The sequence below is a fragment of the Protobothrops mucrosquamatus genome, unplaced genomic scaffold (assembly GCF_001527695.2).
Source record: "Protobothrops mucrosquamatus isolate PMUCROS unplaced genomic scaffold, P.Mucros_1.0 scaffold_281, whole genome shotgun sequence".
NCBI classification, from domain to species: Eukaryota; Metazoa; Chordata; class Lepidosauria; order Squamata; family Viperidae; genus Protobothrops; species Protobothrops mucrosquamatus.
Genome location: NW_015386357.1, coordinates 204,560 through 230,547, shown reverse-complemented (window position 1 = coordinate 230,547; position 25,988 = coordinate 204,560). Strand labels below are relative to the sequence as shown.

Below are 25,988 nucleotides of genomic sequence, written 5' to 3'. Positions count from 1 at the left end.
GCATTTTCTCTTTCTAACAATTCAGGTTATGTAATGGTTATTCAGAATGCCTCCCTCCAGTCAATTTTAGCTTAATGAAGAAGAGTAAATCAAAGCAGATAAAGTGGAGACTAGTAGTTTAAAGAAGTAGTAGATCTTCCAAATCCAAATGAGGTCACATTCACCAGAAAGTGCAGACGTGAAGTTGGAAAGTAAGTAGTGGTGGGATTCAAATATGTGAACAACCGGTTTTCTGTGTGGATGCCACTTACAGAAGCCCATTCTGGGCCTCGGCAACAAAAAACTAGCTACCGGTTCTGCTGAACTGGTGTGAACTGGCTGAATCCCACCAATGGAGATGGGTTTTTCTCAGGTTTTGTACATTTGAGACCTTAGCTATGACTAACTTTAACTGACATACCCTTTCTAGAAGAAAGCAACCTTTAAAATGCTAGTGACCTCTAGGACTGACTGCTATAACACACTCTACATGCCTTTGCATCTAGTCACAAAACTTTTGATGATACAAAACTCAGCGGTCAGGATGGTTTCTGGAAAAACTCAAAAGAGCCACATTAAGACTGTGCTTAAAAGCACACACCAGCTGCCAATTTCCTTCTGGCTGAATTACAAAGTGCTGGTTATTAGTTTTAAAAACCTAAATGGCTTGTGAATTTTTTTTTCTACAGCTCACATTATCTGAGGAAGTTTTCCCTTTTATTTAAATAATATTTTTATTGAAATTAAAAAATTAAAAAACTAATACAAACTAATAAAAATAGGAAAAATGAAAATAAAAAATAAGAAGTGCAAGGAGAAGGAAAAGAGGGGAAGAAAAAAATGTTAAAAAAGGGGAAAAAATTGTAACGAAATGACTTCCCCTTTCATCAAGACAAGTACAATTTCCATAATTTATCACCTTCTCTAATATTTTAACCTAAAATATCTTTGTATTATACCTCATTTTTTATTTATTAGCCAACAATGAAGCTTCATTATTCAATCTTAATCCAGCAAATTGAAATCCATACATCCAAGTCACTGTTCTGATTTATTATTTGTTTATCTCTTTTAACTATTAAAACAGCAACTGGTTTCATTTGTAAATCCATATAACATCTTTGTCAATATCATTCTTCTCACCTGTCAATTTTAAATACATATCCAAAACAGCCTAATACTCAGTTTTATCCTCTTCTCTTTTGAGTCCATTTTTACAGAAACAAAGTTCTGAGTGCACTGTTGCCAAAAAATGTTGAATTTTTCTAGAGTTAAAATACTTTTCTCTGTTCTGTATTAGTGGGACTTCTCTTTTAATTATAATCTTTCTAGCTGCTTCTAGTACCCAGCCTTCAAAGTCTCAACACGTTTTTCTCTAACCCATATTTTCCCAGAAAAAGATTTCTTACACTTAAATTCAAAATATTCATATATTTTAATAAATTTTTAAACAAACCACAACACATTCTTACAATTATTTCATTATCTTGCTTCTAGTGAATCCCTTAATCTATTTAAAAGTTTTCCAAAATCAACATTCTAATCACTCTTTTGCTAATTATTTCCAAATAAAAACCGGGTTATGTTCTTCAACTTACATAAAACCTCTTTTGCTAAGAATTGAAGGAAAACAGTACAGTGTAATAAAATCGGTCCTTCTGAAGATTCTCAATATCCAAAAGAAATTTACAAACCATATCCAGTGAAAGTGATTAAGAAAGAAAGCCGACGAACTCAGTGTCTCTTTTGAAGGCTCCAAACCACTGCTTGGGCAAAACTGATTCTCCCAGCTCACAAAGCTAAACCCATCAGAGATTGTTTTATGGGAGGGAGCATCTATATGATGCACTATGGGTGATCCCAGGTCCTCTTCTTAATCCAGAGAGGAGTTTGGGGAACCAACTCATTCATCAACTCCTCTTTTCACCACAGTCATTAGCTCCTCACTCTAGCAAAACTGTCCTGAGTTTGCCATGCTTCCTGGAAGAAGTTTTCCTATAGTTGTCATAATTGTTTTAATCTTTAAACATGTTTCTACTGAAATCACTAAGAAAATTCATATGTACTTATGATAATTTTCTCAGCCTGCTGCATATATTTATTTTATACTGTTTTTCATTATTTTAGAATTGTTTACTGCCCAGATTGAAATGGACAGCTATGTAAAATAAAATAAATGGTTTATCTAAAGCAGGCATGTCAAACCCACGACGTCACGTGACGTCGTGTGACGTATCGGAGCTTTTTCGCCATTGCCGGCAATGGGGTGGGCGTAGCTCCGGTATGATGAAACCGGCCCGCGGGCCGGCAGTTTGACACTCCTGATCTAAAGCAATGAAATTGGGAGGGGGAGCTTTTATTATTACAGTAATCGCGGGTAAAGAAATTTTAAAAAAACCATAGAAAAGGAACTATTTCTCAGACTCAGGCTTTCATTTAAAATTCTCAGGCTTTCATTTAAAATGTTCTCTGAAGGTATTCCTTTAGAAAGAAGACTCCATTGGGGGATCAAAATTAATTGCTAAATTTTGAAAATATTTGCAAAAAATTGAAACAATATCCTTCTTTTCATCATTAGTTTTTATTTCTTAAAAAATATAGGGTTTTTTTCTTTAAAAATATTTTATAATAGCTAATGGAGTAAATATTTTTACACAGCTCAGAAAATATTTTACAAATATGTCAATTTTAATTTTTATTATGGGAAATATCAATAAATGTAACCCATACAAAAAAAACCCTCTTGTTGGGGTCTTTTGGGAGTTTTAAAAGTGGGACCCTACTCCAGATGTTTTCACTTGAAGAAACCGAAAAGAGAGCAGTTTCTGTTGAACACCAAACCCATTGCTTGCTATTATATACTAGACAAAATCTGTTCTTTTTCTATGCCTTTGGTGATGTATGCTATATAATTTTATTTTGCAATTCCTTTGCTTTATAGAGCTATTTTGTTGGTAAATAAACTACTGTTTCATCTGCTTTTATTTGATATATTAATATACTCTTTTATCATATTCCTACTTTGCATGTGTATTGTCTGTTTAAAGATAAGGATTTGACCTAAAAGATGGCCTTCCATTTACACCAATTCCCCCTCTGTCTGCAAGCTCCTTATCATATCCATTTGCAAGAGGCCTCCACTCCTGTGAAACTGAACTATACAGGGCATAAACAGGAACAGTAGTAGAAAAGCCTCAGTAAGAACATTTTAAAAAGCACTGCTGAATTAAATTAAAGGGCATCCATGTAGTTCCACATCCATTTTCTTACAAGAGCCAATTAAATTTCTGTGAAAAGCCCATAAAATGAAATGTCATATAACAACATTCAAAATAGCGTGTTTCTCTTGTTACCTACCCACTTTTGTTGTAATGCTGCTCTTTATCTTTCCCTCTGAATCTTTCCTTCTCCCTTGCTTTCTCTTTATCCCTGCCTTTACGTCTTTCTTTCTCACGAGACCCACTATGGGTTCTCCTGTGACTAGTTCTTTCGCTGCTGCGACTGTAGGATCGTTGTTGGGGTCTGGAATGTGATCTATAATTAGAAAAATCAACAAAAAAACATGTAAAGCAACAACTACGAAAAACAATTACAATAATTTTAATAGTGATATACACTTATGCTTAGACCTAGTTTGTTCATAAACACGTATTTTTTAAAAAGATGCAAATAAAAGTTAAGTATGTGGGGGGAAAATCTAAAAGAAATTAATCAAGCACGAGGGACCAAGTACATCACAAGCAGGGATTTATCATTTCCTTCAAAACATGGAGAAACAAGAACAGTAACCTGTACCAGATTCTCATACCAAAAGAAGCTCCAGAATGATCCAAATGAACCAGTGTTAAAAGAATATTGTTCATAAAGGAATAAAAAAGCACCCAAGCACAAAAATATTTTGACTATATCCTTAATTCAGATTTTTCAAACTGTGTCCATGGAACCCTATGGTTCTGTGCAAAAGAAAAGAAAAAAGAAAAGAAACCTTTAGAAACCTTTAAATATATAGCCCATTTTCTATCACCGGAGGTTTATCTTTTGAACAGGGGTTCTGGGAAGGGGTTCTACAGCTTGAAAATGTTTGAAAATCCCTTAGTTGATAACGGGAGAAGTTCTCATCTTCTTTTTTTCTCTCTTCCTTTTTACAGCATCTATACTCCTTCTGAAGCCTGCCTAGAAGAGTAAAAGCTAATCCTGAACTATACGAGATATGCAGTGAAAACACAAAAATAGGAGAGCTGCATTTAGTTTGGGACAATACTCCCCTCTGCAGTTTTGTTTCTTGTTAGAAGGTTACTGTTGATAACTTGTCTTCTTTTAAGAACATTTTTTTCTAGTCTCCTAGATTGGATCACATGAGATACTAAGAACAGCAAAAAAGGTGTTTTGAAATACCGTATGTACAAAGTAAAGGAAAACGAAAGAAATCAATATACTGGTTTCTCATTAAATGGAATAAAATGCTAATAGCTAACAAAAATGAGAAACTAACTCAGCTCCTATTTTGCTCTAATAGAAAGATGCGCTTTTCATCAGGCAATTGCAAAGAATGGAAAAAAGTATGGGATTGATAGAAATATGGTCAGGGAATCTATATTTACTTTGAGCAAACTCAAACTACCTTTAAAGGACAATATGAAGCTTTTGGCTGCTAGTTTAGTAAAGTATTTCTTTAATACCTTATAAAGATGTGCCAAGCAATAGGAAAAGGGCAACTGTTTCCTTATTTTACAAGAAAAAACAAACAAAAAATGCTAAACTGGACATTTGTAGTAATATGGGAATGAAGGGACAATGCCTGAACCTACATCTGACAGACATAGCAGAGGAAAGAAAGAGATGGAAAAATTGAGGCCAGTGACTCAAACATCAGCTGCAACTAAGGTATTGGTATAAGTTATATAAGCGGTGCGGATGTTGTGCACCAGTTTTCACCTACCGGTACTTGCTATTTAAAATCACTCTAAGATAAGCCAGATTTTGTTTGACTAAACCCTGGAATAAATCAAGTTGTGATTCTGTCAAATCACAGCTCATCTGAAACAGTTTGGTAAAAGAACGCAAGTCCAGGTTTTGCAAATCAGGGTTCAAAACAGCATTCATGCACACGCCCACTTGAAAACTATTTAGAACTTCAGAATTGTAGCACTTCAGAATTGTTCACTCAGCGGTGCTTCAAATCGTGTTGGAATATGAATGTAGCATTAGTCTGCAATTCTTGAAAGCAGTCATAGTCTTTCCTGGAATCACATAACAGGTACAGAGACCATCAGGGCAATCCCAGGGAAAAAAACCAGTTGCTTCAGAGTGTTGCAGACAGATGCTAGGTCCATATTCCCATTCATTCTGAAGCATCTTTTGGAAACTGAATTCAAAGCTCTACATAATTTTTTAGATTAGCCAGTCAGCATGATTGTTTCTACCCATCTGACCCAATCAGGTAGGATAGGCATGCTTCAGGTCCCACCAACCACAGAATGTTGTTGGGGCCTAGAAGATGTGCCCTTTTCTGCTGTGTTACCCAACTCATGGAACATTTTACCTATGGAGAGCAGGATGACCCTGACCCTTCTAGTCTTTTGTAAGGCCCTGAAGACCTGGTTCTGGGCTGGGGCTGGAGTCCCGAGAGTCTATAGCGACCTACTTCTTGGTTATGCTGGTGACTTGAGTTGATCTGCTCAGCCACTGTGTATTTTAACTTTCGTGATGTTTATAATGGTTTTATTTTATTTTAACTCTGTTGTACAGTCACTTGTTGTGATGGCTAGGTAAATTGGATGCATGGATGCATGGATGGATAATCAAGTCTCACCTGGTTAGATTAGCCTCATCTCATCTGATAATGAGACATTATCTCATTAAATAGATACCTCTCGATTTAAAGTATTTAACAAACTGTAAGAATTTATATTGTATTGATCAAACATCACTACCAGCATTGTGTTCAGTTCGGGACACATACTGCAAAAAAACAGTCAGATTAATTGAAACAATTTCAAATGGGGGAATTCAACACTGGAGGTGGCTGCTGGATTGATGGCAGATTCCATCTCGCCCCCTTGCTCTCTGCTCTCCACCCGTCCATTTTTTTGTTATCATATTAATGTATTCTCATTTTCTTTTTCAGTGTTTAGTTTATTGTCTTATTATTTTATTTCTGTTTTGTTTACACTCTCTTCATTTCTTTCTTTTTATTGTTTTAAGCCTCCTAGAGTAGTCCCACAGCAAGATAGGTGGTAAATAAATTTAACAAATAAATAAATTTCAAAGAAGGCAAAGAAACTGATCAGGCATATGATCTGATCTAGGCAAATCCAATGCAGAAGGAATGAAATCACTGGGGATGTTTGCCTTGATATAAGTTACAAAAATTCTGGATGAATGTTTATGTAGTATTAAAAAAATCCCAATTATTATTTTTAAAATAAAAATGGCAAGCTATTTAGCTATAAAAGTAGCATGGTGATTAGGAATGATCCATCAATGGAGAACATTACTGTATCTAACTTATAGAGCACACAGATGCTTGGCATCGTTTAGCATCTCTAAATATTGAGACCATATAAACAAGATTCCACTATCTAAACTCATAAGCGATCTCTTTATTTCTTGAGCAATTTGCACACATATTTTTAACAAGGCTGCAAATATTTATAAAGGACTATCCAGTTATTGTACAGCAGGTACTAATTTGCTAATTTCTTCACAAGTAATTAATTGAAATATTAAATATTGAATAAAGTATCTTGCAGTAATTTTAACATCTGCTCATAAGCATAATTGGTTTTGCAAGAGCCTTATGTGATCCAAACACTAACTAAGTTGAAACAAATAAAACAGATTTTAAAACAGGTTTGAGAAAATGTGCATCTAATTAGCAGGTAGGCATCACAACTGCATAACATTTTATACATTTGTATTTATGAAGTAACAGAAGATCTAAGAACTTTTTAAAATGGCGTTTATTGTTCAAATAAGACTGTGCTGCATACTAAAGTGATTTAAATCCTTATAGAGCTGCTTTGAAAAAGATCATAAATGGTGAAAGAAAACATGTGGAAAACTGTAAAACTAGAAAGAATTTGCGACAAAAAACAGATCCGCATTCCATAACCAAAAGGAAACTACACTTAATTAATGCACACTACATCTGCAATATCAGTCTAATAAAGAGTGAAACTACTAATTTTCATTGTTCTGTAGTGATTGTGGTCATTGTCATTTAACATTCATCCAACAATATTATACTAATAAAATAAAACTTTCATTAATCTTTTTTAAAATACTGCAATTTAAAATTTAACCTATATACAGTTTTCAGAAAGGATCTTTTTCCTCTGTTTTAGAAGACAGATTAAGTAAGTTATACTCACTAGAAAACAGAACCAATTCAACTCCATGCTGAAATTTTTCAAATTGCTAGTATGCTATATTTTGAGAATCAAATTTATCAATAACAACATTTTGTCTAATAGCAGCATAAGTTATTAAAGCTAAACAAAGATCCCATTGTTTTCAAATAATGGTCATTACAAACTTACTAATTAAGAACAAAATAGTTCAAAATTAGACAACAGTTAAGAGAAAAGAACTGACAGAATTGCATTTTTTTATTCAGTGGTGTATCTGCAGCTATCTCATATTGTTCAATATAAAATTAATCATATTGAATGAATTCAAATTTGGTTCAAAAGGTTCCACTTTCATAAACCTATGCTTAGCACACCAGTGGAATCTGGATTGGTCTGGAGAAGAGGAAAGTAACATATCAAATGTGTATGCATTTTTACTGAACGAAATTCCATACCAATATTATTGTTAAGACACAGTATCACACTGTTGAAGTATATATACCTTTTACACAATCCAGTCTAGATAAATGAATTCTTTATTCCATCTAGTTTATACATTTCTTAAGTCTAGCCACCAAACCTAAGATGGTTTCCAAAGAACTGATATTTTAACTATTATTGGAATCTTACTAGAATTTCTCAAAATCACATTCAGATTTATTGCAGAATGCATAATAAATAAAATGTGTAGACTATTTAATATGAAATGTTATATAATTTCTGACACCACACTATATGTAATTTACTGTGTTTTGCTTGCCAAAACTCAGCCCATTAAAAAATTAATGAAACTAGAGATTATTTAATATTTTCCATGGTGCATATTGAACAGTTTATTTGCTCCATCCATCCCAGGATAATTCCCCTAATTCAGTTCCCTTATCTAACCCCATCAGTGATGTCTTGCTTTGTTCAAAAAAGAGAGTTCAAAGCAAAAACAAGACCTGAATTTACTATTATTTAGCATTTACCCAATGAAAAATCCCTTGTTAGAAAAGTCTATTTCCCATACTAGCCACTCAAGTGTTTCATGACACCCATGAAGACAGCATGAAAGCAACAGTAGTTAAATATTTAAAATGGCATCTTTATACACTATTCATAGTAGCCTTGGGTGAGATAGGAGACTTTATAAATTTGATAAATAAATAATTTACTCAATATACATCTCCCTTTATCTTTTTATTCAACACACCAGTACTAATAGAAAAAAAATCCAGAAGGGCAAGTAGTTATATTTCACATCCTATATAACTCATCTGATCCTGGTTCTCTTTATACAGTAATTTCACCTTAATATATGGCAGCTTGAAGAACCCAAAAATGCCATACGTATATTAGCCTGACCTTTACCTAATTATGTTGTATACAACTCTTTTTACATAGAAATTATAAGCTCTTTAGTCAGAATGCCTAGCTATCATTTTTATTTATTATATTTATATTACATCCTTATTTTGTACAGTCAAGGTGGTATATATAATGGTCCTTCCTCCCATCTTCCCTGCAATAACTGGTCTGAGCAGTGGCTTGAGTTGAGAGTAAGTTACTGGCTTACTCTTAAATATAATCACCAAATAATAATACCATTAATACCAGTAAACATATCATTCAATAAAAGTGAAAAATATAACCATTGTGGAATTTCTTTAACTGAGAAATACAACAGTCAATAAAACTAAAACCAATATCCATCCTAGTATTGTCAAAAATCTCAAACAGAGCAAAACGTTTCTATGATAATAGTTGAAACTTTCATTTAAACACTGTGATACCAATAAAAACTAAAATTTAAAATGTTAGATCGTATTATTTTTAACAGAATTTTTCACAAATTTATACATACATGGGGGATTCTCTCAATACATAAATACACAAGCACATCTCAATTGAACACAAACAATTGTGTTTTTTTTTAAAAAAAAAAAAACAAGACTAAGAATGGCTTTTAATCTCTAGATAATAGATGCCAATTCAGAAACAAGAAAAAAAGGAAACTGGAAAGGCTATATGGACAAAAAGCAAGAAAGTTATTATTCAAATGTATAACCACTCATGTCATATATAAATGACCCTGGGCTGCTTATAAATAAAACAAAAATGTAACAAATTAAAACAAGAAAAAAACAACAATATACCAGGGTATATAGAACCATCATAAAATACATGAAACTCATAGCTCATAGTCTCATTCATTAAAACAATCAGTACAGCCACTGTACCACCAGACTACCATCTCCCCAGGCAAGAAGCATGTCTAATAAAGAATATTTGTAACTCAGGATTGACATGAGGGGTCCTTGGTGCTCTCTGAGCTTGCTTGTTTTCTTGCAGATGTTTCATTACCCAAACTAGGTAACATCATCAGTGCTCTGAAGAATGTCTTTAAGACCTTGAAAAAAGCCAGCAGAATCAGGGCAAATCTGATTTCCGAGAGGATGATGTTCCACAGAGTGGGTGTCACAGCAAAAAAGACTATCTCCCTGAATCCTGCAAAATGACATTCCTAGGGTGATCAGATTTGTAACATGTGCCTCATGCGCGACCTGATGGGACAGGTATATAGGGATGACTCAATTAGTTGCATAATTGCCCTGGACATGGCGCTTTTCTTCAGTTGTACTGCTCTCTTAAGAAATGCTTAATGGTGGGTTTCAATTTAAATAAAACTAGAGTTATTTTTGAATAAATTTGAAACTTTTAGATTATAATGTTATTAGTTACAATTTGTTAATCAGCATTATGTTCCTAAGTGAATAACAACATAATCATACTTTGAAATAAAGTTTGCAATCCAGACCATAATATGACCTTTGTAAGACACAGGGTGTACTCAAGATAGAACTTATAGTTTTCTGAAACTGATACCTGCAGATGTGTAGGACATATTGATTAACATGATGGACTTGTAGCCTAATATAAGCTCTAAATTGGAATCGACTGCAATTAAGGAATTTGCTGAAAAAAGATTTGCTGTGGTGCTTAATCTGTAACAAAGCAAATGGGATAATTGTATCTTTACAAATTTGGCTATTTACTTTAAAAGCGCTCATATACTTTAAACTTTATGATTTAAGCATTAAAGTATTCCAACAAAAAGGAAAATGCTGAATTCATTTATTAAATCTGCTCTGTGTTTTGCTGCTTAATATGTGGCTTACATAACTTGACAAGATCTTCCAGATGGTCATGATTATGTTAAGCAGGACAATACACATACTGAAAACTTTTACATATGCTCACCTAATGGCCTGCCATATTAAATCCAATAAAGTAAAATAAAACAACTATATAGCAGGTCACTGTGAAAGCTTTTCAATCTGCCATTCATGTTAATTCTATACACAAACAGCACACATACATATATGTACAAAACAAGTATAAATATGATTAGTTATCTTTGAATAAATGTCAGAATTCAGTATGACCGCCTTTTGTGGCTAGTCTCAATGTTTAATTACCAATTTTTTTATTCTTGAAAGCCCTAGAATGTTGTAGAAACTTTTACTTACCAATCCATTGGGAACAAATTAGATAATTGTGTTGAAATGTATTTGCAGCGTTTAAACCAACAAATAAATGAATAAAGGTAGTCTATAGTAACATATGCCATTACACTGAAGTTGTTAAAGTATCTACAGGAACAATATTATTGGTACCTGGGAAAACTAATATAGAACAAGAGAAAGCAGTGATGAAAGAATACTAACTCATATGGAGATTCAAATATAGTGACAGACACAATTATTTTACTAATTGCTAATGAATATAGTAAAGTGATTTCAAAAGAAAAAGTTTGCTTGGACTATTTCAGGTTTTGACCTCTGTATGAGCAAAAGCATTTCAAACTGAAGCTCACCAAAACTGATTAACGACACCAGTCAAGGCCAGCATGTAGTTGAAGCCTTTTCCATCTATCATATGGCCCAAAGGATGGTTAAATGAATCTTAAAATGGGTACAAACTGCTCAGTGACAACATTGAGTCCTGTCAATTAGAAATAATTAGGTAGTCATTTTGGTGGTAAGTCTTTTTAAGTGCATACATAATGATGCAATGATGCTTATTAGCGATCTCGTATAAGCTATGCTCAAACAGTGTGAAATAATTATGCAGCTCACAAAGCCTTGCAATTCTCTGTACTTCACCTTAATGCATTTAAAAAACCACTTCATTACCTCCAGTAATTAATCCTCGATTAATTACAGGAAAAGCCCAGTTTACTATCCTACGTTTCTAATTATCTTATAAATAGTTATGGTTTTAATTAATGTGTTCATTAAGCTGAATATCTTTCTCAAAGCTATGCTCAGAGCAAAGGTTCTACTTTTGAGAGAAAAGGCCTAACTAGCCATAAGGTGAAGCTATTTTGGATGTATTTGCTTTTATTTTAATATATTCAACTTCTTAATTGGCATTTAAAATCTAATTTGGAAAAAATCCAAGAAGCTTACATAAGGATTTTTTTTTCTTATCTGCAACCAAAAAAGCTTAATAGTTTTAATAGACAAAGTTTTAAAATATATTTGATATAACCAGGAATCAGATTCTAAGTGTCAGGCACCAAATGAATAAGACATCTTAGTTCACAATTTAAAAAAAACCAACAACTTCCTAGCCATCAAGTGAATTTTACCATTTAATATGTAATTGGAGATATTTAGCAACTTTGTATAATTAAGTGAAAATATGTTATTTGAATAATTGCATTCTCTTCTCTGAAACTTGGTAACTTTGAAATACCAGAAAATGAATTACAGTAATCTAACTAATACACATACATCACTTTTCAATCAATAGCTCAATTTAGGTGATATGCCAGACTATGTTAATGTAAACTTAATCATGATTTAGTGTAACAACCTTATTCACTAATCTAGAGATAGTTAGCAAATTACAGATTATATATAGTGGTTCATTTGAATGTCTAAATCTATAAACTAACTAATATATAACAGCATTAACGTAAGAAAATGCCAACTGAAATGAGCAGGAAGTTTTTCCTACTGCCTAGTTTTTGGGATCAGGCTGAATACTACCTTCCAATTTATAAGGGTCAAAGTTACCATATGCCTGTGCCAGGTACTTTTCAGCCAAATATGGAAGCACTTAACATGTGTTTCAGTCTCAGGAATGTCAACTTTAAAAGATGTCCACTTTAAGCAGTTGGTTTACCACATAACCAAGTCTTTCAGCTTTAGATTTCTCAGGCCTTTTGGTCTCTAAATTCTTACAAATAAAGATGGCATAAAGTATGTACCTGTCTACAGAGTCTCTTGCCCATGTTGGGGATTTTGTACATCCTCAATCTGGTTTCTCCTTAACATAGGAAGCAGCAGGATAATGTTGCTACCAAGCTCTAATTTAGGGTATCAAGCTGAGCTCCCTAGCCATACTTCAAACAGGAGTTATCAGAGAGGTGGTAGCTTACTGTGGTTTGTGGTCCTGGTATCAAAGCCTTGTTTATTGATTATTGCAACTAAAGATTGCCTAGATCAGGGGTGTCAAACTGCCGGCCCACAGGCCGGATGCATCATAGCGAAACTGTGCCCACCCCATTTCCAGCAATGGCAAAAAAAAGTCACAATACGTCGCGACACGTCACGTGACGTTGCAAGTTTGACACCCCTGGCCTAGATATAGGTTCCTACTTCCATGTCAAATTGCACAAGGAGAAGGATTAAGATCTCCTTCATTGGTTTCCTGACAGAATCAGGACACTCTCACTCTCACATCCCTTCCCTTGTGTATGGGTAGAAATAAACTGAGTTTGGCTGCAAGAAAGGGAAGCATTTTTGTGTGGCAATAGCTACACCAGTTAGGTGATTTCAGTTCTGCCTCTTCCTCATGCAGAGGGCCACATGCAATCACATCTTTCTTTTTCAGATGTTTACACAAAATATTTGTTCTAAAACAAGATCACCAAATTATGTAAATGCTCAACACCACACCACCTAAACAGGATACAATCCAGCTTAGCCCATCTACAATCCAGTTTCCCATTACAGAGTTATTTGTTTATACTGAATATCAGCAGTCTAAACAAAATATACCAAAATTCTCAGGGACAAAGACTGCATAATGGCAGCTGCAGGGACAAAAACTGCATAATAGCTACAATAAGCTGCCAAACAATTTGAAATAAATGTTTGAAAATAAATTATTTTCTTGTTTATTTTAGCACTGGCAAGGTTTTCTTTGCGTTCCCTTCTCTTCTTGGATCATTGGAGATCTGATTCATGCACCAAAACAAAGTTTGCATCAACTTAATCATTTTCTGGTAGGCCTTAATTTTAATTTATTTCAGTTTCAATGTGCAAAACTGCACCAAATGAAGCTGATTGGAAAATTTAGAACCGACAAAAGACAGTACTTCTTCACTCAACCCAAGGAATTACATTCATAGAGTACAAACCTATTGAGGGCTTTAACTTTCAAAAACCTAGTACTATATCACAAAGTGATTCTGATGTCACTGGCCATAACCCAGCAGCAAAAATTTCAAGTGTGAATCTCCTATACAGAAAGTTGTTTACTCCTGTTTTACGTTATGGCTATATGTTAATAAAGTGTATCGCTTTAAAACTAGATTTCTCTAATAAAAAGCTTCAAATATTCTAAAAATTTTATCTTACAATTAAGTCTTAGAATTAGAATGTTAAACAATTTGGTTGCAGTCTGATACCAGAGTTCCCATTGCATCAAACATAGCAAGAGTTACAAGAAATTCTGTAGAGTGATTTTCAAAAAAGATGAAGACTTTTCTAAGTGCATGATAAAACAACATGAGTCACCACTGCTAGAGCCTCCTACTTCAGAGATGGTCACAATTAGCACTCCAGCCAAATTGGCTGAAGCTTCCTTCCAATTACCCATCAGTAGCAACTGTGACACCCAGAGAAATCCTAAATCATGGACCTTACTTGCTTGATCCAATCTGAGTTAGTCACCAGGACCAGAGGTTTAGTTTTCTGAGATTTCGGACCTGTGCGGGAGCCCATTCTCAGGGAATTTCTCTTTCACCAGAGTTTATGATGAGAGAGAAGTTCTCTCTCATATTTTGGTGAGAGAGAGGATCCCTGAAAATGGGTTCCAGCACAAGTCCAAAAGCTCAGAAGACTAAACCTCTGGTCCCGATGACCAACCAATAATGTTGGATCCTGCAACATTATTCTGGAACACATATATTTGCCTTCATTCATGCTTCCTTCTCTCCCTCCCTCATGTGACCTCTGTTCAGTTTCATTGCCTTTTTTGTCTTCCCAACAAAGCTAAGATTTCTCTTACTTTGACTCTATCCCATTATTTTTCTGTCCCTCTCTGTATCTCTCTTGCTCTGAGTCTTTTGTTGTTTTTGTTGCTTCTGCTAGGACGAAAAGGAATGACATGATTGTGGTTATGAGATTTGAGTTTGATTGCCTTCAGTTGCCCTTATGTTTTTATTGTGTCCTTGTCCTTTATTGTTATTATTGTTTAGTTTTTATTCATTGCTTTTAATCCTATCTTCACTGCCCAAGTCACAATTGCAAGATGGGTAGCTGTATGAATCAATAAATAAATATATATTTTTTGAGAATGTGTTTCTATGTATGAGGACAGTTGTATAGGGAGAATAGCCAGCAAATGCAAAGGGAAGAATTGGTTAATTTTATAAATGAGATGCCTTTTTTACAGACCATTAATTTTAATTAATAGTTATTAATTCACTTGGCCTTCAGGTTTTGACGTCACAGCAAGACGGACGCAGGGAAGCGGGACTCTGCCTCCCGTGCCTGATTTCTTCCTGAAAAGGGCCTGAAGTCGCCCCGGAGAGGCGACGAAGCAAGAGGGGACCCTTGTAAATTGCAGGTAGATGACGGTCAGCCCGCTTGATCCAAGGAAGCCCTCAGAACCAACAGGAGAAAGACTGGCCGCACCCATGCAGCCAGTCAGAAGCTGCTGATCTCCAGAGAAAAAAGCGTGAGCAACATGCGTGAGCAACATGTTTGAGCAACAAGCGTGAGCAACATGTTTGAATTTGGGTGATATTATTTTCCTTCTTCTATGATTTTAAAACATGTTCTTGGAAAAAAAAAGCGACCTGAAAGCAAGAAAACTCCCAGAACTAAAGGGTTCCCCCCCTTTTTTTTACCCTTTCTCCCAGAATAAAAACGGTGGTTTAAGCTTTCTTGGGGGAAAATAGAGAAGACTATACAATTAATTTGGATACAGCAGAGAGAAAAAAGTTTGGAGAGTTATAATACTTTAAAAAAAAAAATTATTTTCCTTGGAGAGTATTGGAGCAAAGCCTTATAAAAATATCCTGGCTAGAAAGTTACAAAACAGACACCTAATGACATCTAGTAGCAAAAAAAAAAAAAAGAACTACACTAAGTTCTGTTTATATTTTGTCTGGAGTAAGGGAACTTGGCCTGAAGCCCAGACACAGATAACAGACTAAATCCTTGTAAATTGCAGCTGGAAAAAGAGAAAAACTTCTTGGGCTGTCTTTTCTGCAGGATGGATTACAACTAAAACTACAAACTATTTTGAAGCCATCTGGCTTCTTTGGATTACAAATACTGCTTGACTTGTAATTTTACAAACCATTCAGAGACAGAGTGAATGGTAAGGAATTATCAACAGTAAGACATTTTGGATTATAACCTTGGCAGATTGGCAGCTCTAGCTTTTGGGATAATTGGTTAGAGTGGTGTCGGAAGACAGAAGTGGATTATAAACTTTTTTCCTCTCCCCATTTTTTTCCCTTTTTTCTTCTTCTTGTTCCTTGGGGAGCCTATTGGATTATAGATTTTTAATCTCAGAACTATTTAAGCACAGTGGAAGCTCAACTGTTGGTGACTTCCCTTGGAAAAGGCCCTATGGACTATTAACTTTTAATAGTAGGACCTTGTGGATTATAAATTCTGATTGAGCGATAACCTTGGATTTTGGGCAACTGCTCCAGAAGTAAGCCTCACAAACAGAAGTGGGTTACAAATCTTTTTTCTTTGTTCTCCCTTTTCTTTCAGGGAGTTTATTGTATTACAGAGACTATAGACAACAACTATAAGAGTTATTTAAGGCAAATTTAAATGATATATTGTGGTATTAAATATAAATTAATGGTTTTGTTTAAGGCGGGCATTTGGGAAAAGTATTAGAGTTGATAAAAGATTTGGGAGGGTGGAAACAAAAATGAGTATTCCGAATTTAGCTAAAACTGGCAAGAAAACACCCTCAGCCCTGTCCTCCACCTCTGCAAGCCCTGTGTATCAGAGATCAATCGAATCAATGCTTCAATAAGAAAAATCTAACAACTTTCAATAGGAGATACAAGCAGCATTACAAGCACTCCAAGAGGCAATCTCCTCTCACAAGGAAGATACAAGGAAAAATCATGAGACAAAAGACAACTTTGATAAAATGAATTAAGAAATTCATAACATAAACTCTCAACTAGAAAGCTTCTGACAGATGGTCAGAAAGAATGAACAAAGAATTCAGAAAATAGAATACAAGTCAGTAGAGACTGATCAAAAGATGGAAGAAATAAAAGATGAAAGTCAGAGGCTGATGTAGGCAAATAGAGAATTGGAAGATTCAATGGCAGTTTTGGAAATGGAAAAGGCATCTTATTTTTTAAGATTTCAAAACATAATGGAGGATAAGGAAGAGTACTTTGCGGACTTGATGACAGAGCTACTGGCTGAAGCACTGGAAATCAGGAAACAGGAAATGGAACGAGAGATAGACCAGATATTTCGAGTCAATTCAAGCTATGCGAGGGTAAATAAAGTCCCTAGAGAAGTACATGTTAGATTTGTCAAAAGATCTATAAGAGATGAGATATTGAGAAGAGCAAGAGATGATCCTCTGCATTATAAAGAAAAGGAAATTGTAGTGTTGAAGCAGATCCCTAGGAGAATAAGAGATTTACAAAGAGAATACCAATTCCTGACCAGAAAATTAATTGAAAAAGGAGTGAATTTTAGATGGCTGATTCCGGAAGGGATTTTAATTAATTGGGACATGAAAAGATACACATTGGACTCTGTACTCAAGGCAATAGAGTTCTATGAGAGTTACAGAGCTTTTTTGGAAGGGGAAAGTCCGGAATGTCATGCAGAGAGAAAAGCAAAAAAACAGGAAGAGATAGCAATAGAAGGAGCAGCCAAATCAAGGGAAGAAGAAACATAAAATACAAACATAGAAGAAGTGGCAAAAGCAAGAGAACAGAGACAGATAAGAACAACTAGGAGAATAAAACCTAAATATAATTGAAGGAGATGAAGAAGGCAAATGGGATTCTCTCAATATAAATGGATTGAATTCCTCCGCAAAAAGAAAAATTTTTTTAACACGACCACAAAAATTAAAAATGGATATAATTTGTCTCCAAGAAACACATATTAAGAAACAACACTATAAACTGTTGGAACAACCGAAAACTGGGAAACTCCACTTCACACTAGCACAACAAAAGAAAAGAGGAATAGCTTTATATATTAAAGAGACAATGAACCCCAAACAAATCTATGCAGATGAAGAGGGAAGAATATTAATGGTGGAAATAATGATAAATCAAAAACAGATACTGATGGTAGCAATATATGCAGCTAATTACAAACAAGAAGAATTCTATCAAAATTACATTAAAAATAGTGGAATTGGAATATCAAAATATTTGCTTAATGGCAGACTTCAATGCAATTGTAGATGGGAAGCTGGACTACAGAAGTAGTAAAATAGGGAAAAAAGGAAGGAATATACTACCTAAGACTTTCTTTAAAATGGCAGAAGAAATCTGCATACAGAATATATGGAGAGAAAAGAACTGAAAAAAATCACAATATACATTTTACTCAGACAGGCACAAATCATGGTCCAGAATTGATATGATATGGATATCTCCTGAATTAAGCATGATTATACAAGAGATCAAGATAGAAACCAACATAAAGGCAGGCCATAATCCGATAAAGATGACTTGGAGAGGAGCTAAGAAAAAATTAAGAATCAATCTTTACTGAAAGAGAAAGAATTTATACAAATAGCAACAAAGGAAATGGAATTTTTCTTTAAAATAAACAAAAAAGAGACATCGTTTCAAAATGTGTGGGATACAGCTAAAGCATACTTTAAAGGTTTGGCTATAACTTACATGGCGAAAAAGAATAAAGAAAAAAAGCAACAACAAACGAATTTAAAGGAGGAATTTATTAAATTGGAATCAGAACTACAAAGCGATCCACAAAAGAAATCTCTTAAAAAGCAAATGGAAATAATAAAACATAAATTAAACTTAGCAGAGACTGAAAAAATGGCCCAACAAATTAAAAAGGCAAAACAAAACTTTTTTGAAAATGCTAATAAACCGGGTAGCATACAAACTGAAAAACGAAAGAGAGAAAAAAATTGATAAATAAATTGCAAGATTCAAAAGGCAATTTACAATTCTAAAATGACATAATTAAAAAAATAATCAAAGAGTTTTATGAGACACTTTACGACACAGAAGAAACTTCTCAAGAAAAAATAAAGCAATACATGACTGAATGGCTTTACGCTGTCTACAAGTTTACCTTTTGCAAGCAATTGCAATCTAATATTATTTCAACAGTCTCATCACATAAAAGTTTAGAGTGTAACTAAAAAAAGATTATTACAACTATATAGGAAAATATTTGAATCATTTCTTTTAGTTACATAAAAAATATTTTTATGCTATCTGTGTCATGTTAAAACACTTTAGACTGCCTTTAGCATGTAACTAATAACGAATATGCAAAACGAAGGAAGTAAAGCTTTTGCCACTTTCTACTTCCTAATATTCCTCTCAATTAGAGCAGGGATCCCCGGGCCGTGGAAATGGCTGGCCAGGGCGCGCACACATGGGCACGCATTCCCCCATACTCACGCCCATTTGTGCATGCGTGAACGGGTGCTAACCGCCACGAGTGGGGTGTGGCTGTTTGCACATGCACACGGCACTAGCGCATGCCGCATGCGTGAACACAGCCACTAGTATTGTGCCAGTGGATGTGGCCCTGTTTATGTGTGTGCGTGCGCACATACAGAATAATTTGGAAGCTGCTCTCCCCTCCGGGCCATCAGCCTGGAAAGGTTGGAGTACTCTGACTTAGAGTATACCATACATCAGAAGGAGAATACCTAACACCGGACAACTATAACATTAATCTTTCAGTGTATAAAAGAAGATGCCATGAATCTCAATCCCACAATTGTATGCCTATCCTCATATCATCAACATATTGATAATCACATAAGTTGCAATCACATAGATCAACCCCCGGTCTGTGGACTAGTACCGGGCCGCGGTATGCCAGCAACCGGTCTGCACAAACAAGGAAAGACCCATCTGTGAGATGCAGGCAGCACACAAAACCACGCCCCTCCAGTCCACGGAAAAACCTCTCTCCGCGGAACCGGTCCCTGGTGCCCAAAAGGTTGGGGACCTCTGACATAGACATTCTGTATGTTACATTTGTGCATATGTCTTTAAAATTGTTTTTAGAGTGTTTAGAATGATAGTTCTAAACCTTCAGGATAATAACACATACTGGTATTAGGTACAAAAGATTTATAATAGATGTATTGTGCTGCATCCTAGCAATCCAATAACATAATTGTCATAAGTTTTACCAGCCAAATAGGAAAACACATTATTTCATTGCATACATTAAAACAAATGCTTTCACTGATATATTTTCAATATAATTTTCTAAAATAAGTGTTAACTTTAGCATATTTTATATAAATTATGCAATTAAATACAAGTTATAACTGGAGCTTAAATCGTTTAAAAAGATTAATATTGCTCCAACATTGTTGCTTTAATTCAAATAAAGCCTTTATAATTCAAAGAATTAAATAATGCCACACCTACATGCAATATGAAGAATGCAACTGGCACAATTAACACAAGTTAATAATTAAAACATTACCAAGAATAATTCAGTATTATATGCATGTATAACATATACAGAATTATAATGATACCATCCAAGAAATCCATAACATTATAAAAGGAACTGCCGCATCCTAATCTTCACATGGCAATAATTTCAAACTGATATTATTAATCTCATTTCCTTGAATAATATCCATACTCTAGGGTCATTTTCCTTCTCATATTCAATATTGTGCATGCTTGTATCAAGATTCCTTTCTTCATATCCTGTCAGAGTATCAATCACTGCCTCCTGTCCACTCAATCCACATTTGATTTATCAGCCACCGTCTTTCTGGACTCCATAACTCGACCCAAACCATTTTAACAAGACATTGACAAATAGCACTCAGTATCACATCAACCTGTTCCACTTAGTAAACTAAGAAACACTAACTGTGACATCTCCACATAAGTATTCTATTCCATTCCCCAGACTGATGTATATTAATGAGGAGATGGCATTTGAAATGCTTCTTCCACATCAGCATCTAATATGATCAAATTAGGAAATAGGATGATTTATTAAATTTTGTAGAGCTGAATTTTTATATATCACTATATCTGGGGTTTCAGAAAGTGAGCTGTTACTTTCAATTTTTCTGCTGACAATGTGCCTGTATTTCTCAGATGAATTATTGTGTTTAAAAAGATTGCAAACAACAAAATGTTATTAAGCAAATGCCAGTAAAACAAACTAAATCTATTTTAAAATTATTAATTTAATGTAAATGTGGTTGTTCTCCTGAAAATTTGGTTTGTGATTTTACATTATTCGCACAGCCTTGTTTTATTGAAAGACAATTATAAATCTATAGTATTATAGAGAACCTCATTCTTGATTCAGATTCCATTTAAAATAGAATAAATAACTACAGTGCAAACATTCATCTTTGGATAAAAGAAAAATAGTTAAAGGACAGAAGATGATAATTAAGAGTTAACAGTCTGATAATGATTTACTGGCTTAACAGACTAGTTTGTCTTAATTTATAATCTTAATTTCTGTAAGAAAAATATGACAATGCAGTACATAGCTCCTTAAAAACATACCAAATGAAAAATCTTGTGATTTTTAATCTGGAGTCAGTGTTCTGTATTCAAACAAATAAACCATTATCTGGACAAATCTGTTAAGACAAGGCTAACTTACTGCATTTGTAGAATCACAAATTGCCCATCTCAAACTTAGCCAATTCTATTCAGATATGAGAAGATAGAAAGGCTATATAATTCAAAGAAATACAAAATTTCTTTCTCTCAAAAGTAAAATCCCACTTAGAAAGGTAGTCCAAGCTACTTTTAGGAGAAAAAAACACATCTTATTTTAAATAATTCTTGATGGCTAAATATGAACTGGGAATATTTATTTTTTAAATTAGGCAAGTCTTAGAAATGTGATAGGCCGTAAGTAAAATAATATACTTCTCATCAGAAAAGGTTTTTCACTGAACACCCAAATTGTTCTCTCCACTATCTGAATCTCTTAAATTTACCATGACTAGAATGCAGATAAATCTGAGTGTTCAATACTACATGTTAAATCAATGTACTAGCCATTTATATAGCCTGAATGTAAGAATGGGAAGACAAATTATCTAACATAAAACGGCACAAAACAAAAGTAAACCTATAAAGACCATATCATCATTTGGACAAATTTACAATTTATTTTGCTTTTATAAAGTTAGTTTTTTGTTCAAACAAGTAAGTTAAAACATATTTTTCAAAAGAAACACAATATAAAAACTGACATAGAAAATAGCAAGTGAGCAAGATAAAATATCTGCTGAAAATACACACCTATTCAATTTGTAATGACATAGACATTAATAAACAAATAACCTTGTTCAACTCCTTATAGGGCTTGTTCCACATAAGCAAAAATTTTACTGATATTTATTATGTTCTTGCTGATGTTCATTTCTGAAAAATGACCGCTTATTAACTTATTCAACCAGTTTATATGCCACTATTTATAGTCCACAAATATATACAATGTTATAGATACAATTATTTGCTATGAATAACAAAGTTTTTTTTCCTGACCTCTCACCAAAATGTACTTCAGTATAATTTAAGTCTACTACTTTTTTCTTGTCTGCCTATTTAAAACAGTCCATTAGATACTTGAAGAACTATAATGTCTCTTCACAATCTTCTCTTGTCCAAGCTCTTCAACCAGCTCTTCCCTAATGGTTAGGATCATATCTAGGAAAGCCAATCCCCTTGTCTCTCCTTCAACCTTTTGGAAAATGAAACAATTAGTGAGACCATAGAGCAATTTCTAGGATCTTGCAGTCCTAGCTGACTTGGTTTTCCAAAAACCAAATAATAACAATCTTCCATTGTTACTTTTTCTCTCCTCATTAAAAGTTATATTATCCAGTGCGTTATCCAGAGCCCCTTTATTTTTTTTGCTCTTTGGATTATTGTTTTGTTTCCAGCCTTCTAGTTGTCATTTTCTTTTCTTTTTTTATATACTGTACTTTTCTTTCAATTTTTATGTCTAAGCTGCCCAGAGTCGCTATAGAGCCAGGCAGCCTCAAAATTGCAGGCAATCCCTGGCTTATGAAAGTCCACACCAAGGACAATCCATAGATACAAACAGACTGCCTATTACTAAAAATGGCAAAAAGTGTTCTCTTAATTTGAGAAAGTGCTGAAATTGCACAGTGCTTTCAGGAACCGCTGAATCCATGTGTTTTTAATATACAGTCTGTTTTCAGGGGTTCCTGAAAGCACTGTGCAGCCTCAGCACTTTGTTGACTCAAGGAAGGACAGTGCTGCCCGCCATTTTTAGTAATAGGCAATCCAAGCTCTGACTTCAATATAAATTCAAGTTAAAAGCAGAGTTAGGGAATGAAAGTTGTACTTAACTTGGGGACTGCCTGTATCTCCTTCCATTTTGACTGGCCAGTTTATTTTGATTAACTTGTATCCCTTCATCAGTTTTGTCCCATCAATAATACATGCTAAGTTGCATTTGCCTTCCTGCATTAAGACTTGTTCTTTCTATCTTCCCTGCATGCTTTACATACAAAGAAAAATTCTTGACTTATGTTTTTACTCCCAGTCTTATTCTCAGTACTTCACATTGTATTATTTTCCAAGCTCTTGTTTTCCTTTTTCCAATATTCAATTTAAGGCCCTCTAGATCAGACTTACAAAGCACCTCTTAAACATTCTTCCCAGTTCTCATGAGTGGCTCTCTTACCAGGAGTCACTTATCTCAGAAATAAGATCCATTATCAAAGATGCACCTTTAAAGAAGCTGCTTCAGGACATGCTGGAGGATATACAAAGTACACTTTTGAATGATTTGCAAATGTCTAATAACAGATACACAGGTATGAGAACATTGCTTTTCTTTAATGCTCTTGTGGTATTATGGTAAATGTGTTAACACCGCAAACATATGCTGGGCCAATCTTGCACCCTTCAGAAAAGCATTTGATGAAAACTGATGTTTTGCTACCTTCAAATGGAGATGCATCAAGGTTTCATTTGCTAAGTTCTTGATTTATTATAATTTTTATGTTGTCTTTTGTGTTATTTAAAAGCTGATCCAAATCTTTGGAAACTGAGTAGCATATAAGCAAAAAAAAAAAAGCATACTGCAAATCTTTCCTCCCCAATTCACGCCATCTACACGTCAATGCCTCAAGAGAGAACACACCCTAATAAAAATAGCTACCATGTACCTATGGGTATGAATGAAGAGGTTTGTAACAGTTACAATAATTGGAATTCCAAACTAGCCCATAAGATTATATTTTCATCCAATTTATACTTCTAAAAGCATTCACAAGATCTGAATGCACTCTATCTTGATTTTTCTTCTCCATGAAATTGTACATAAATTTTTAGTAAGCAGTCTATCGAAGTCCTGAATAGAAAAGCTGGATCTCACCAATCCTATGATACAAAATAACTTCAAGTATTTTGTAGTATTCATTATCACTGTACTCTTGCAACAAATGGTTCCTCATGCAATCATAATGCTTAACATTAAAAATAATTTCTATTTTATTTAATATGTACTTAATAACTTTGTATTGCCACAAAATAAAACATTAGATCTGTATAAAATGCATATTTTCAAATAGTTTTCTATTTTTATATATTATTAACTATTATTCTGAAATAATTATAATATAAATACCATGATTCTGCAGAAGATCAATATTTAATATGAGTATTACATAATTTCAGCTTTCATACAAATTAATTGGTATCATTATTTTGATATATTTATTTTGAATTTCAGGTTCACAAAATATTTGCAGTTTCATAACTGCATTGATAACACATAAAACGCCAAGTATTTTTTTTTTAATGAAAATTACTTATGAGCATTAGTTAAGTACTTTTTACTTTATTTTAAGCAAAATATTCAAATGAATAATTTTTCTAGCAAATAATACCCAGCAACGTGATTACTTTTTAACTTGATATTACCTATATACGCTGTCACCATGTGCTTTGTATAATGGATGTTGTAACCAAACTGGTCTTATATCAAATATATACATATGGACTAGGGAACTCCCAAGTTAAACCACAATATTAAAAGTATATAAAAATCAAAATACTTCAACCATTTGTGGTTATATTTATAATCTTGAAGTTAACATAAAATCACTAATTACCAAATCATGGGATATTAAGACTTGGAAGTGCAAAGTAAAAAATGTATTATCTGGGTTCTCCCAGGGCAAAACTGTCATACCTTCTTGATCTGCTTTTTGATCTTGATCTCTGAGATCGATATGATTTTCCTTGTGCTCTTGATCGGCTATGGCTCCGTTTTCTTTTGGACCCATACGAAGAACTGCTGCTTGATCGATGCCTTCGCCTCAAATAGATATCAGCAGAAAACCTACTTACAATCAATCATATTTTTTGCATAGTCAACTAAGCTAGTCAATATAATAAATATGATCAATCCCCACACACAAACATATACTCAAAGATAGATAGACAGACAGAAAGACAGGCAGACAGACAGACAGAGATGGCTAAATCCAAGCTATCAAAATAATAGGCTAAATAGGCTAAATCCAAGCTATCAAAATAATATACAGATTCCAGAAGACTTTTGGACAACTCAAAAGCTTGGAGATTTTTTTATGAAATGATAAACTATCTAAAGATTTATTTTAACAAAATGATGTATTGTTGGTATCTGTCACTGGAAGAATTATCTAAAATGTATAAAGATACTTTGAAGTATGTTGGAAATATAATTTACCAAGCTGAGGGAACATGTAAAAAAGCTTAAATTTTTTGAAATCAAATACGTAACATTAATTCAGATGATATTAAAGATAATATACAATAGAAATCAGATATTTTCCCTGTAGAGACGCAGTTGGAAAAATTCATGGAACTTAGTTTTTATATATGATAACAGTAACAAGACTTTCATATGCACAAGATTTGGAAAGATTTGTCATTACCTACAACTGAAGAGTGGATAGTAAAGTTAATGGAGCTGGTTAAGGGGAGACTTCCGGTGGCAGGCGATTTCGCTGGTCGCAGCTGTTTGCTGCCTCCCGCCTGTTTCGCGTAAAAGCCGGTTTGACAGCCAGCATCTGCTGTCAAACGGCTTGATACCTTTCCCCTGGGCATAAGGGGATCGGTGAGCTGCCCGGGGTAGGAGTTGAGTTCCCGAGTCGTCCTATATGGACGATGTAGGCGAG

General features: G+C 34.1%; 1 protein-coding gene across 1 annotated transcript in view; it reads right to left on the bottom strand.

Moving 5' to 3' along the window:
* The window catches only part of RSRC1 (arginine and serine rich coiled-coil 1), a 151,392-nt gene that overhangs the window by 109,778 nt on the left and 15,626 nt on the right, over window positions 1-25,988 (bottom strand). Inside the window, exons 3-4 of the mRNA XM_015831818.1 lie at window positions 25,016-25,141; window positions 3,337-3,513 (exon numbers count right to left, since the gene is read on the bottom strand). Of these exons, the coding sequence (XP_015687304.1) occupies window positions 3,337-3,513; window positions 25,016-25,141 (303 nt within the window). The remainder of the gene's footprint in view (window positions 1-3,336; window positions 3,514-25,015; window positions 25,142-25,988) is intronic.